Here is a 16231-nt window from a genome sequence, read left to right as displayed (position 1 = left end):
AGTTAGGGACTTGGGTTTGTTTTGAAGCTTGATTGGAGGATTGGATGGATGAACCAAGAGCTAGGGTTTGAGGTTGTTTATGGTATGAATGACAAATTGGAAGCAATTGGTAGAAGATTGAGCATAAGCTAGAGTGTGGATTGTGTTCTTGGTTAACTTAAAGCTTTGGAAGCAAGGAAGTAAGCTAGGGTTTGTTGTGAAGGGAAAATGATGTTTGCTTGAGCTTGAGGCTTGGAATTGCTTTAATAACTTGCAAGGTGAGTTCCTTAGATAGCTTACCACCCTTGGTTTATGTGTTTTATTCATGTAAGGAAACTATATGAATTCTAGGGTTTAAAGTGTAAGTTAGTTGCCCCTTTTCTTGCCATGCTTGCTATACTTGTATGTACTTGTTCCATGATTGTTTTATAGGTTTCTAATGATCCTAAGGGTCATATAGCACTTGGAGATGCTTGGTTTGAGGTTTTTAAGTCAAAAATATCAATTTTGAGGTTGCTGGACTGTCACAGCTCGCCACGGCGAGCAAATAGCTCGCTAGGCGAGCTAGAGGGCCGAACTGGGGGTCCTGCTCGCCCCCAACTCACAGCTGCGAGCTGCTGCTCGCCTCCCAAGCAAATCTACTCGCCATGGCGAGTAAGGCAGTGAGACACCTCACTGATTTGCTTGCTTTTGGCAGGTGTGGGGATTCACGAGGTGGTTTTCTCCGTGGTGTCTTTTTACAAATGCAAACCCCTCAAACCAAGATCCTAATTGCTAAGTTGAAAAGAAGATTTTCTTATAAGAGAAACAAGTATTTGGCAAGTATAGTAAAGCATGGTAAATGAGAGTTAATATGATAAGTATCGGGTAGCAAGATATTTCTTAAGTAAGGGAATGAACTAGAGCCTCGACTAGTTGTCGAGAATTAGAATGTTAATCATGAATGACTATGTAAGTTAGATTGCGAAGAATGTTTTTACGCCCATGAACAAGTATGAGTTTACCTTTAATCGGATCGATCAAGGTTCCGAGGTAACTCACATGTATGATTAGGTTTAATCTTTCACGATGTTAAGACTAAGATTATAACCGCATGTCGGTGCTCGTGTCTCTTGTTATCCACGTCAGGGGGATACGGGAGGTTCTCGACTCAAGGGGAACGGTTCAAGCCACAAGTGACCCGCACGACACCGAAGGAGTCTGATGTACGTACATCGGTCATGATGGGATTGTACTTGGGGTTACTCCACCCGGGACTCTCCATAAAATGAATCAAGATAAGAATGTTTGTTCAACGCTAACCTAATGAATAATGAACTTAGATGCGATTATGTATGATATGATTATGTTAAGTACAAGTACAAGTCAGGACTAGAACAAGTAAAGAATGTGATGCTGATGACGAACCTAGGTTTCCCTAATCGTCCGGTTTAGGAATGGGGTCATGAATATGTTAAGTATAGTCTTGATGCGTTTAACGTATCCTGAGATAGCGGTCCTAGGATCCCTTGACCGCCATGACACATATGATGATAGTAAGCCTATAACAAGTAAGATGTTTTTATGACGGTCCTAGTATGCATAACCGTCTAAGCATGCAAGTCCCCACACACGTATAATAAACCGTTAGGTTGTAAAGTAGACACGTGGCGACCGTATGTTTCCCTTGAGGTTGCCTATAGCCTAGGATTAGGTGGAACTCACTGAGACATTATGTCTCATCCCAATCCTTATTTGTTTCAGATAAACAGGTTGGACGTTAAGATAGTTGCCGGATGGATATTTCAGCAAATGCTCGTTCGTACACGCTGCGGAATGGATATGGATTTTCAAGGATTGTATTTGATATTATAATAGACAAAAGGTGTTGTATCATTTTGTACGAACGCGTGTTGATGTATAATATTCATTCGAAGTGTTTTTTTTTTATATAGATGTAAATTTTAATGTAACCAGTACTAAATTATCACACTTGCTAGACTTTCTAGATACGTCTAGTATGGGTGTTACAAGATTACACCAACCATTGATTAACAATGATCTAACAAGTCACCAAAATCAGAGTGGGCATAACATATAAATAACCGAAACAAAAACTAACCATATATATGTTGCAGTTCCTTGAATGTTCTAATGGAAGGGTTCCACAGTAGAGCGTAAGTGTTATTAAAGTAGGCAATAAAGATGATACCGTTGCAAGAGCCAACAATGTCAAGTCTATCAAAATTGGTGGAAGGATAAGTGTGTTGACTTACATTGGTGGTTAAGTCGTCGGTGAAAACAGTCTAATGGGTAAGACATGAGAATGTGGTTGCGTGAGTGCACGTGGCGCGTGGCTGACAGGTGGCGAGTGGTTGACAGGCAAAGATGTTTCGTGATGAATTTGTGATCGGAAATAATAGAATTCCGAATTCCACGGCTTGCAGACACATCGAAGTTGAAGGAGGAGCTTTACTGGTAACCTACATAGAATTTCTTGAATGAGGTCGAAAGGAAGAGTGGGCAGTGGCCGTTATGTCAGTGTTAGCTGGTTGTTGACAGCGGCAGATGTTTCCTCCATCAATCTGTAAACAACGATAGTTTTCAACTAATTTAACGTGAGAGAACGATATATAATTTCCCTATAATAACAAGGTTTCGGGAGTACTGTGTGTAATTTCATTAATAAGAAGAAGAATGAGAGAAACACTTTATAGAGGATAATTTGATGATTCTCGTTTGTTCAAAGTTGATAAAACCAAGCTGGGGGTTCAAAGGTCATTAGGCGGTGTGAAAGAGATAGAATTGAGAAGGGTGGCGGCTGGCTTGAAGAAAAGGAGAACTAGGGTTTAGTTTGAACGATTTGTCGTGATTAAAACAAAACAAAATAAATAGAGTCCGAGGGAGAAATTAAATAGTCTGGCCCATCTTGTAAATATTTATAAATAAATCAGTTTTTTTTTTTGGTGCAGAAGAGGGAAAAGCCCAAGTTTTTATTATATTTTGTTTTGTTTTACAGGGCAGTAAAAACAAGTGGGATGTTTTGTTGAGCAAATTTGGATTTACAGGGCAAAGACTATGGTTTGGGATTGGTTTCTTGATCTTCTATTATCTTAAATGGTTGATGATTTTGAATGATTAAAATTAAAAGTTGTAGAAGGAGGAAAACTTAGGAGCTGAAATGTGAGTCAATCAATTAGTGATCCACTCTTTGATATGTGATTCATCCAATGCCTCGACGGAATAGATCATAGAATATATTCTTTTAGTTTGCCATTGTATGAGTTACAAAACATTTTTTTTTAAGAAATTCAATATCCCATCAAGTACAGACTAATTTGAAGGTTAATCTCACCATTAAGTTAGTGCTTTGGAGAAGTACAACATAGAAACTATTAGCACATGAGAGATTCATACTTGAAACCTAGATACGAACACATTTCTAGGTTCTAACACTTCATCACTAGACCAATCTCTTGTCGTTATTTTTTTATCAGGCCTAAATATGCAAATGTTCAAAGAGAATATCAAGTGTTTTGATTTTAATCCTTATAAATTTTTTTTATTTTTAGATTTTGGTCCCTATTGTATTGTTTTAGTCCTTGCAAAATTGATTCATAGTGGAAAGCCTCAATTCAAGATGTTTTTTTTTAAATAACATAAAATAATCACCTCATATATTTTTCTTATTTAAATAAAATTCTAATAAGTTGTTGACTAACTCTTACTTCTTTTTTCTTGTTTAAATAAAATTCTAAGTTGTTGACTAACTCTTACTTCTTTTTTCTTTTTTATCAGAAGACTAACTCTTTTTTTTGGGCAGAAAACTAACTCTTACAAATAACAACTAGTGTGGACAGTGTGTGTCAAACACAAGATGATTTTCTTTCTTTAAATATATTTTTATTTTAAAGTATTTTATTTGAAATTTTTGTCCGGATTAACTCTCGACCGTACTTCAGATTCATTAAGGGACATAATTTGGCCACTTGTAACTAGTGGCAGAATCCTTCATGGGATGTCTTATCCGGAAAAATTAAAAACTTAACAACTATAGGTTCAATTTGCGAGATTTTAAAAAAACTACGACAATTTTAGTTTTTGGCATATCTAAATCTCCGCAAAGTGGTGTACTGGTGGTCCATCAGTAAAAATTTAAGAATTTTTTTTTTGGTTACAAGGGAAAAAAGAAAACAGAAAAAAAAACAACAAAAGAAGCAAAAAGACTAGCTACGAGGGAAAAAAGTTCCCCAAGAATCATCCCTAAGGAGAGGCAAAAGATCGTCAGGAGGGGTGGCATGGTTAGACAAAGCCGAGTCCATGGAAGCTCCCAACTTAGCAAGGAAGTCGGCGCATCGATTACCCTCGCGAAGAGTATGCAAGATAGGAGTGTTCCGAAGCTGAACCAGATCTTTAATGTCTTGAATTAGAGTGGCATAAACATGATACTCCATGTTTGGGCCGTTGATGAGGTTGACACAATGAAGGGAGTCCGAGTATCACACAAAATCAACAATGTTCAAGTTGCTAACCATCTGCAAACCCGTGTGAATGGCATGTAATTCAGCAAGAATAATGTCATCCGAATGGGCAATATGACCTGAAAAACCGGAGATGAAAAAGCCAGCATTGTTTCTAAGAAGTCCCCCAAAACTGCCACGTTGAGGACTACCAAGGCAGCTCCCGTCCACATTGAGAATGTAACAAGAATGGTTGAGGCAATTCCGCTTAACAACTCGGTCCACCGCAGCAGAAGCAGGGGAGAGCTGGAGAGATGTCTTGATAATATCAACCGAATCCTGAATGTTGAAAGAAATGCGATGAAGAGACCAAACCTCATCACTGAAACAAATTGAGTTGCAGTGTCTCCAAATCCACCAAAGGCCAGCAGCAAAGAGGAGAGAGTGGGTACCCGTGAGACCATCTTTTAGCCAGACATAGGAGGCAGATTCCACGAAGAAGTCAGCAGAGGTGAAGCCAATGTGGCGCCAGATTTTTGAGGAATGGGTTAAAATCATAGGTCCATTTTGCTAGATATTAAACAATTTTTTAATGGATTTAGTTTTTGGTGGTTCCAAAGTGTTATACGTGATTTTTGTCATGCATATACTTGGCTGGTTAACGAAGGCTTGCAAACTTTCTAATTTGCGGAGTTTCAAACCTCCCTTATATTGTCATGTCAACTGAAAATTTTCCAATTAACAGTTGTACTATAACCAAAAATAGACTCATAATTTATAGCAATAGTAAAATATGTATTTCAATATTTTTAAAGTATTCTATCGAGCTTTTAATTAGTAAAACTCCACCATTTCAACTTCGTGCTTAATGCTGATTACAACTTTAAATTTTGGTTTATATATTATACTTTATTTTAGTGGCCCACCCAAGTTTTTTTGGCTCCGCCACTGATGAAAGTCGTTCTTAGCATCAAACAAGATAAGTATTTTTGTATCGTCTCCACAGGGAATAGTGCGTTATCAATGACAGTTTAACATCGATTATCATTCCAAGTATTAAGAGTACTTGTTTGTTTGTTTGAAATGTGATTAGCTAAACTAATTTGCAAAAAGTAAAAGTTGAGATAAATAAGGATTGAAACTTGTTAGAAGTAGCGTTCCTTAACCAAGCGTCACACGTAACCTAATGATCCATACGAATTCTAGCTTTATAAACAACATTATCACAATCAATTCTAAACTACCCTTCGTGTCCAAAGTGATATAATTATTTCTAAGTTATCGTTTAAACATTCGTGTCCAAATCCCTTAAACGATAACAAAGTCTATCGGATAACTTAATCGACCGTGTCCAGCCTGATTAAGCATCCGAAAGCATTAAACTCTTGATTATGGTGATTATCACAAGATTAACAAAGTTGTCAAAGAAGTTAACCTAAGATATATTGCTACTCTAGCTCTAGATTCAAGAGTTTGTGTCCAAATCATCTTGAATCTTATTGAAAGCATTAACACAAGAATAACAACAATCACTACTACAAAATATATATTTTATATCACGGAGGTTTTAGATTTCACATCAGTCGCAAAATAACTGAAGGGAAACATACAGACTGTGAGTTTTTACATCAGTTGACATATGCACATGAGGGGAATTCTTAATAGCATGTACCATTTACATCAGTGGATAATTGGAATGAAGGGAAAAAAACGCGGTGGCATTTTCGTAATTTGAGTAAAAACTTTTACCTTATCCCCCTTTCTCTATCGTGAAACACATACACTTTACCTTCCTCCCTTTTTCACTCAATCGAACCAGTCAAAAACCTATCCCAACCCACCACCATCTCTCCCATCCACACCGTCCAAGCTCAATCACAATACCTCTTCAAATCGGTTCGCATCGAAGCATCAACAACACACCACACCATTCAAATCAAGATAGAAGAAACCCTAAACCCCCTTTCGTTTGCGATCTCCGATCGAAGATGGATGAAGAATACGATGTAATCGTTCTGGGAACTGGTCTCAAAGAATGCATTCTCAGTGGTCTTCTCTCTGTCGATGGCCTCAAAGTAACGAACACTTCAACACTGATTTCATTCTTCGATTCATATATAGATCCAATCAAATCATGTTTGATTTTTTATTATTTTTTTCTTAGGTTCTTCACATGGATAGAAATGATTATTACGGAGGAGAATCCACTTCCCTTAATCTTATTCAGGTAAAAAAAAACTTTCTCTGATTTTTTTTATTTTATTTTTATTATTTTTGAAATCTGAAACTAATGAATGATATTTGATTTATTTGTATGATTCAGCTTTGGAATAAATTCAGAGGAGATGACAAGCCTCCTCCTCCTTTGGATTCTAGCAAAGACTATAATATCGATATGAACCCTAAGGTTATTCATTTATTTTCCACTTTTCTTGTTTTTAATTATTTCGGTGCATCTTTTAGTTATGCGTTGACAAAAATTGATTTTACTTAAAAGTGAGAGTTGAATGTAAAGTGGCTTATGTTTGAATAAAAAAGTTAAACAAAAAATTTCAGTTTAAAAATCAAGTTAGGACTCAAAAGCTACAAATCCTAGCTTCACGTTAGAATCAGTTTCGGAGGCTAAATCAATTCTAGTACTCAAACATGTCAAAACTCAAAATCAATCTTAGTCCTCCAAAATCAATTGTAGCTGAATCAAACATAAGCTCAGTCTATTATGATACATATGATATTTTCATGACATTCATCTAATATTTTATTTTTTTATTTTTTTGGGTGTTTAGTTCATTATGGCCAATGGAACATTAGTGAGGGTTCTCATTCATACTGATGTTACAAAGTATCTCTATTTCAAATCTGTGGATGGAAGCTTTGTCTTTAACAAAGCAAAGGTACATTTCAATTTTTTATTGCTTTACACATTGATTGCATTGGGAAATCTGTTTTGGCTTTTAGATTTATGACAATGTATTGATTGCGTTATTGATGGGAAATTCCACTTTTATAGGTTCACAAGGTACCTTCAAATGACATGGAGGCTTTGAAGTCCCCACTTATGGGAATATTTGAAAAACGCCGCGCATGCAAGTTTTTCATTTATGTTCAAGATTATAACGAGAGTGATCCTAAAACTCATGATGGGATGGACTTGACAAGAGTCACTACTAAGGAGCTGATAGCGTACGTATACAATATACACTTTATTTTTTCTTGTTTCCTCCATTATATTTCCATTTATAGATTCAATTCAATGATCCACCCTTTGTATTGCCTTAGTAATATGTATAGTCCTTTGGAAATTTGTTTTGAACTAAGTACCATGTCTTTCGACCTTAATCTGGTATCTTTTTTAACTTTTCAGTCAGAGTCAATAGTGACATGTAATTGTACGAACACTTCTATCAGTTTTATATATAGAGTAAATATGCGTTCATGAATTCAAATTCCAAGCGTGTGGTGATTTACGATAAATTGGCATTTATGTTTGTTGACACATGTAATTGCTTGTCAAATTCATCTTGCACGTCATGATATTTATATATTACCATATGTATTTGTAGGGTAGGTATCTTCGTTCCTATACTAAGAACGAAAGTATAACTTTGTGTGAATGGTTAGAAAGAATAGTTTAAGATCCTTTTGCCTTTCTTGTTGACCCATGACAGAAACATTTTCTTGTAGATATAATATTGGTTGGAGTCATGGGAAAGAGAAACATTTTCTAATAACTTTCTGTATTTAGTACATTGGGTCATTGAAGATTATTTGATTATTCCACAAGTATATTATGTTTATCATTGGTATAGGAGAAAAAGAAGTGTAATCTGAGATGCTCAAGTGGTGTTCTCGAAATGAATTTCTGACAGAGTATATATTGTTATTCATCTGTTTTTGCAGAGTTACAATAGGGATCTATTCCTCTTCCTGTATTTTCTCCTCATCATAGTTTCAGCAATAACTTCATTTACAATACATCATGACAAGTCACCATTCTGGGAAATCCATACTTTACTTAAATAGGCATCAGACTGAAGAATGGAAAGGCTGGATGCAGGTTGGGCACTTTTTCAATTCATATTTCATAGGTAGTCTCTTTGTTATCATCTATGATGGAAATACTTTCAGATCCACGTTTACTATAAAGGAAGCACCATTCAGTTTTGGCCAAGAATTCTAGATTTATTTCATCATATACCCCAATTATTCAACTCTTATGTGACTAACATTCCACATTTCTACCATTTGAAATTGACACAGGTATTTTTTTTTTAAACAAACACAGGTATTGTTCTTGATGTACCATTGCTTTACTGCATCTGAAATCTACAATTCAATCCGTTTGTTCATTGCTGCATATGTTTGGATGACTGGATTTGGAAACTTCTCATATTATTATATACGTAAAGATTTTAGCATGGCAAGATTTGCTCAGGTATACCAATTCCCAGAACTATTTCATTGCTATTCACATTTGGTCTGTACCGACTGTAACATCTTCCGTCTTTTTCTGGTTTAATAGATGATGTGGAGGCTTAATTTCTTGGTATTGTTCTGTTGTGTTGTACTTAACAACAGTTACATGTTATACTACATCTGCCCCATGCACACTCTTTTCACTCTTATGGTTTATGGAGCACTTGGTATTCTCAACAAATATAATGAGTTTGGGTCGGTCATTGCTGCAAAAATTGGTGCTTGCTTCTTGGTTGTTATCTTAGTATGGGAGATACCTGAAGTATTTGAATGGGTTTGGAGTCCATTCACTTTCATGCTCGGTTAGTAACATTTTTTTATGTTTGGGTGCACACATGAAAGCACAGCAGATCATGCTGACAGGAATATTTCTTTGAACTTGCAGGTTATACTGATCCTGATCCATCTAAATCACATTTTACCTGCTTGCATGAATGGCATTTTCGCTCAGGGCTTGATCGATACATATGGATAATTGGAATGATATATGCTTATTATCATCCAACTGTGAGTTTCTCATTTTATATATTTGAACAAGCCAAGACAAATCTAACATTCACCTCCATCCTCTCTGTTATTGAGTGATGATTTTGAAGTGGCAGACTATGGCCTGGTTGGGATGATCTTCTAGCTTATAGGAGTTTTTCAATTTTGAAGTGATAATTGTATGTCTTTGAAATGAATACTTGTGAGGGTTATAAATTAAATTTTGTATCCGTTAGCTCTTTAGCTTCCTTTTTGGCATTAAAATATCATATTTTTTTTCATATTTCTAATATAAATAAAAGAAAAGAACATGGTCTCAAGCTGATTTTGTAAGCAGTATTAATAAAGCATAATTTTTTTTTTTTTAAAAAAAAGTGTAGATTTCACATCGGTGGGATAGAAGACTGATGATAAATATAATTATTTTACTTCAGTGTCTATCATAAAACTTATGTGAAAACCCTGATCTTAAATTTTAAAAAGAACGTATCACATCAGTGGGAAAAAAGCCTGATGTGGAAATATTGCTATTACATCAGTTCATACCTGATGTAAAATGACGTGCACATTCCACATCATATCACTTTACATCGGTTGCGACCTGATGTGAAAAATAGTTTCCAACTGATGTGAAAACTGATTTCTGTAGTAGTGAATATTGAATATAAATTGCTAGAATCATATATTGCAAGATCAAAAGGATTACATGTTTAGCAAGATCAAGTACCTCTCATCCTAACAAAGAGTGTTTAGCTACACATCATCATGGAAGCCTTGCAAGGATAGCTTGAAAAGGAAGGATTCATTACACTTGTGATGTCTCAACTAAGGAGTAAGCATCCAACTTCCAAAACCACTCTCACTCTATGAAGAACTACCTTCTTTCTCTCTATAAAAATATCTAACAACTGAAGAACTAAGAAAAGCTAAAAACCCTAGATTATCTCCTAAGAGATCTACCAAGAATAGCAAGTGGGCTATTTATAGAATTCCCACTATGCTTGAGCTCGCCTCGCGAGCAGCCTTACTCGCCATGGCGAGTTATGTTTCCTTCACCATTAAGATTCTGCCACGTCACCCTGGGAGGGTCAAACCGCCCTTACTCGCAACGGCGAGTAGCTCTGCTCGCCTCGCGAGCAAGAGGGTGCTCACGGCTTTTTGGCTTGAATTGATGCTCGCCACTGCAAGCTGCTGTGCTCGCCTCGCGAGCTGTGTAGTACTTGCGGCCCTTTTGCACTTTTCTTGGCTTTTTCATGCTTGCTTAGTGTCTTGAGGTCAAATCCTGCACAATTGGGTAAAGTAAGGCAATTAAAGCGTAATAAGGCAATTATCACTTTTATCTCGGCTTTTCCCTAAATTACTTGCAAAACAAGTAACAAAAGTGCTTAAAATATAACATGAAAGTATCACTTCCTAGCACTTATCAAAGTCTCCCCAACTTAACTCTTTGTTTGTCCTCAAATAAAAGATTGAAAATCAAACAAGTTAATAGAACAAGACACAAGTACAAAAGGTTTTGAAAACATCTTCAGATGAATGATTTAAAAGTGAATGCGCTGGCAAGTCTAAGTTTCCAACTAATCTAAAATTCTACTACTAACATGAGATGAGTCCTAAGTACAAAGTTCATGTCAAATATTTCAAAACAATAATACATTTATTTACGAACCACACCTAACACACTTCTTTGCAAGTAGATAAACAATTGAAAACATATAAACGAGGGTTATGAACACACATCCGGAAATCAGGTTAACATTCCAACAAGTTATGTGTCCATCCAAATATCATTTCAAAAGGCATAAAAACATGGATCAAAAGGTCTTTGAGGGTTATAACTTGGCTTGGCTATAAAAGAAATGTCATATGTGGGGCAATTGAATTGACAGTTCATCAAGCATTGTGCTTATGAATTGACAGTTCATAATTGATGACTCCGATTCATTTGGCTCAAGTGGGTTAGCAAATACTCGCTCTTCTCACAAGGTAGGCTATTTGTGGTCAAGTAAGTTTCACTCAATAACAAAAAATGTGCCTTGATCACTTCCATGTCTTCACACAATTTAAAACAATTATTGGATTTAACATATCACAAACGAGTTAAACAATGAAAGCCGGTCTCCTTGCATATGTACAAACATTTGAGGTTTCCTCACTTTAGGCTAGTACTACGTGGTTCACAAACAAATAAATTATTGTAAAGAACTAAATGAAATGAAATTTGCACAAAGTACTTGTTCCATATTCGAGTAAAAACCTAGAAAAACTGGAAACTTGTACCTTGGCTTTGCGCTTTTAATCACAACTATGAATCAATATCAATCATCTGAGAATTGAAATTTAAGCTTTGGCTATTAAAACCACAAGGGTACTTGATCATACAAAAAAAAATGCTAAACATGAATTTAACTAATCATAATACGAAAATAAACAATACTAAGATAAATAAGAACATCACAATACTAATTAAATTAATTGTGCCAACGAAACACAATACAACATAACACAATACGATTGTACTAATACAAAAATAAACTGAGTCATTAGTGCCAAATCAAAACACAAAAGAAGTAACATTGTTCAAAAAGTATCACAAGATAAAGCAAATGAAATATAAGGAAGACAACAAGAAATGAATGAAAGCTTGATAAAATCACTCTATGAAGAACTGGCTTTCAAGACTTTTCCTCCTCCTTAAAATTGCATGTCATCATCCGAGCCATCGTGAGAAGATGTAGCACTCGGTACATTTGCTGGATCATCTCTATCATCATCCTCGTTACCACCTACATCTTCTCCCATGGTTGCATCCTCATGCCCTGCAAAGTCTCCAACCCCTCCATATGGACCTGGCATGCCCTCAGGCCAATTAACATAGGTCTGAAAAGCCTGTGGTGTCATGAACTGATCCATCACCTCCTGTGGGTAGCCTACTTGCTGCTGCATGACATACTGAGATTGTTGGAAGTAGGTGTTTGCACGGTTTTGAGCTGTCAGCATATTCCAAGTGTGCATATTGCTTTGATGCTGCCACTGAACGTAGCTAGCAAAATCAAAGGCAGCAGTGGGTTGGAATGGCATGGGTTCTTCCTATGGAGGAGGTGCCTGAGAATATGAAGCTTGCTTACCCTTACCTTTATCTTTCTTAGATTCACCCATGATGAAACGGGTGATGAAAATATCATTGATGGGGTTGCGAATTTTCTCATGAATGGCTGAAGGAAGCTTCATACCGGTATCCTTAATGAGTCCCATGATGAGACCGGGGAAGAATAGGCGGGCTGGTGGCTCACCCTTCCCTTGTAAAGTGACTTTCCTCAACTCCCAAGCAATGGTTCGAGCTATGTCCACTGGTTTGCCATTAAGGATATAGTAAATGAGGGGGCACACTTCCACAACACAATCAGACATGTGGCTACTAGGCATGACATTATAGAGGATAAATTTCTGGATGATTTTGGCTGGGTTAGTCATGAATTTGTATTGGCAGCGATGCTCTCTCCCGGCTTCACTCTTGTCATAGTTGAAACCCTCAAGCAAAAGAAATCGTTTGATTTCTTCATGAGTTTCATCAACCTTAAAGTGCCCCAAGCTTCTCTTAGTGTGGAATTCATCATACTCATGGTCACGGGGTAGTTCGAAGGGATTGCCAAGGTATTTGTTGATGGCTGCCCTATCAAATTTAATGGTGCGACCACGGACAACAATCTCATATGGAAAGATATCAGTGAGGGGGTTTTCTGGAAGAGCATTGGCGTAAAACTCACGCACAAGTTCAACATTTAAGTTGGTGAAGGGGTTGCACAAACAAACAAGATAAGTATTTTTGTATCGTCTCCACAGGGAATAGTGCGTTATCAATGACAGTTTAACATCGATTATCATTCCAAGTATTAAGAGTACTTGTTTGTTTGTTTGAAATGTGATTAGCTAAACTAATTTGCAAAAAGTAAAAGTTGAGATAAATAAGGATTGAAACTTGTTAGGAGTAGCATTCCTTAAACAAGCGTCACACGTAACCTAATGATCCATACGAATTCTAGCTTTATAAACAACATTATCACAATCAATTCTAAACTACCCTTCGTGTCCAAAGTGATATAATTATTTCCAAGTTATCGTTTAAACATTCGTGTCCAAATCCCTTAAACGATAACAAAGTCGATCGGATAACTTAATCGACCGTGTCCAGCCTGATTAAGCATCCGAAAGCATTAAACTCTTGATTATGGTGATTATCACAAGATTAACAAAGTTGTCAAAGAAGTTAACCTAAGATATATTGCTACTCTAGCTCTAGATTCAAGAGTTTGTGTCCAAATCATCTTGAATCTTATTGAAAGCATTAACACAAGAATAACAACAATATTGAATATAAATTGCTAGAATCATATATTGCAAGATCAAAAGGATTACATGTTTAGCAAGATCAAGTACCTCTCATCCTAACAAAGAGTGTTTAGCTACACATCATCATGGAAGCCTTGCAAGGATAGCTTGAAAAGGAAGGATTCATTACACTTGTGATGTCTCAACTAAGGAGTAAGCATCCAACTTCCAAAACCACTCTCACTCTATGAAGAACTACCTTCTTTCTCTCTATAAAAATATCTAACAACTGAAGAACTAAGAAAAGCTAAAAACCCTAGATTATCTCCTAAGAGATTTACCAAGAATAGCAAGTGGGCTATTTATAGAATTCCCACTATGCTTGAGCTCGCCTCGCGAGCAGCCTTACTCGCCATGGCGAGTTATGTTTCCTTCACCATTAAGATTCTGCCACGTCACCCTGGGAGGGTCAAACCGCCCTTACTCGCAACGGCGAGTAGCTCTGCTCGCCTCGCGAGCAAGAGGGTGCTCACGGCTTTTTGGCTTGAATTGATGCTCGCCACTGTGAGCTGCTGTGCTCGCCTCGCGAGCTGTGTAGTACTTGCGGCCCTTTTGCACTTTTCTTGGCTTTTTCATGCTTGCTTAGTGTCTTGAGGTCAAATCCTGCACAATTGGGTAAATTAAGGCAATTAAAGCGTAATAAGGCAATTATCACTTTTATCTCGGCTTTTCCCTAAATTACTTGCAAAACAAGTAACAAAAGTGCTTACACTATAACATGAAAGTATCACTTCCTAGCACTTATCAGCCACTGCTTGTAATGAGGACCATTAGCGTACAACTTTATCTATATGTTCCTCAAACAAATGTCTTTCCTTTCCTTCATCACATGCTCCAAATATGACTCATGTAATAGTGATGATTATATGAAATTCTTTGAAGGATTTAATTTTCGTGACACATACTATTAACACTATTGAAAAGATGACATCTTTTTTCCATTTTAAAGATTTAAAAATGAATTTGTTATAATCGAATTTAGGATGATGGTATAAATATTATCAGAACTCCACAAGATATTCTAAAATCTATTGATTATAGAAAGATTTGAAATTAAATATGTTGCATGTACAAAGTTTGTTTGGATTTGAAAATTTATTGATTTCTATATCTATCCTGAATTTGCAACCGATGCTGACTCCATACATTTTTCTTCCGTTACAAATCATTAATTGAGTTTACTACACATCTCTCTACGGTTACTAACCCTTAATAAGTATTTCATTCAATTTGACCCTATCATATTTCAACTTAGTTTGGTCTGCCGATTTCATTGCAATTTTGTGTGCTTGTATGATCCTAAAATATGAAATCTCATACTCATTTCCCTTCCACAAAAAAAACCCTTTTTGATAGATTCGGAGCTAAGACTCGATAAATTTTAATGGTTTTTGAGCAATGTGAGACCTATAGTAATTACCTTATGTTTTACCTTGCACTATTGATTTTAGGCATAATGATAAATAAAAATGGTCTACACATTTCGATTATACAAAACATATATAGATGAAATAAAGTATGCAAGTTACAAGACCTTTAAGGTTACCCGTATTTTCAAAAAATTGTCACTAAAACTTGGCATTTGTTGAATCTCTTCGCTTTTCATTTTATTTCTTACTTATCCCATCCTTTTTTGCCTTCCATTTTCTTTTTTTCCCCGGATATTTTGGTTTTTTCATGTTGTCATCATGTGTAACAATCATATAGATAGCCTTCTAAATTATTAAGATGCCAGTGCTACGTCTTCCTGATTTCACCATACAATTTTTTGGTGGAAGCAGATGTATACATTGTGGGTGTGGGTGGCGTACTAATGCAGGATAGCCACCCATCGTGTTCTTTAGCAAGAAATTGGATAACCTTCTAACATATTAAGTCCTAGGTAAATTTTATCTACAACTTATCATAAAACAACTTAAAATAAATTTGTGACCGCGCAAACTTGAAAATGTTATTATCTTCTTAACTTTTTTTTCTTTTAAGAGGCCAAAATAGCAAAATATATAAACAAACTCCCCCTCAACACACAAAGAGTGCATATAAGGGAGAAAATAGTGTTATATTACAAGACTTCATTGAACAAGCAAAAAGCTAAAACAGACTAACCCACTACATTGTAGCACTTGTCTGTTTACTTTTATTTCTTAAATTCGTTCCCTATGGGGACTAGCATAGGAAATAGAGGCTCTTGCTAAGTGATGATCCACCATGTTTGCTTGTTTCCTAGAAGACCCCACCTTCAAATTTTAGTGGCTATTTAAAATCTCTTGACAAAGAGACATAAGAGTACCAAATTCAGTTACATCAACAACATTTCCTTGTATTGCTTCTACCATTATTTACAATCAAGCTCAAACTCAACTACACCAGTTTCCCAAACTAGTATAAACTGACGTGCTCACAGCACTCTAAGAGCTTGTCCCTCGTGAATCTCCAAGTGACTAGAAGACCAGAAAGTGCGC

General features: G+C 36.2%; 1 protein-coding gene and 2 pseudogenes across 3 annotated transcripts; 2 read left to right on the top strand and 1 right to left on the bottom strand.

Moving 5' to 3' along the window:
* Positions 1-4457: 4457 nt before the first annotated feature.
* Positions 4458-4976, bottom strand: LOC146935427 (uncharacterized). Its single transcript, XM_085749050.1, has one exon. It carries the CDS (start codon positions 4974-4976, stop codon positions 4458-4460), a length of 519 nt encoding a protein of 172 aa, XP_085605176.1.
* Positions 4977-6000: 1024 nt separating this feature from the next.
* Positions 6001-7595, top strand: LOC146935426 (guanosine nucleotide diphosphate dissociation inhibitor 1-like; annotated as a pseudogene). The gene is made up of 5 exons (XR_015030246.1): positions 6001-6493; positions 6583-6645; positions 6742-6825; positions 7205-7312; positions 7429-7595. The product of XR_015030246.1 is annotated as a guanosine nucleotide diphosphate dissociation inhibitor 1-like (transcript).
* A 145-nt stretch (positions 7596-7740) lies between these two features.
* LOC146935425 (protein REDUCED WALL ACETYLATION 2-like) lies at positions 7741-9608 on the top strand (annotated as a pseudogene). The gene is made up of 5 exons (XR_015029957.1): positions 7741-7761; positions 8319-8475; positions 8704-8853; positions 8941-9196; positions 9280-9608. The product of XR_015029957.1 is annotated as a protein REDUCED WALL ACETYLATION 2-like (transcript).
* The last annotated feature ends 6623 nt before the right edge of the window (positions 9609-16231 follow it).

The sequence above is a fragment of the Medicago sativa genome, chromosome 3, assembly GCF_051527215.1.
Source record: "Medicago sativa cultivar Bolivia chromosome 3, Bolivia_mono, whole genome shotgun sequence".
Lineage (NCBI taxonomy): Eukaryota > Viridiplantae > Streptophyta > Magnoliopsida > Fabales > Fabaceae > Medicago > Medicago sativa.
The sequence above is the reverse complement of the archived record's forward strand: the minus strand, read 5'-3'. Positions and strand labels throughout refer to the sequence as shown.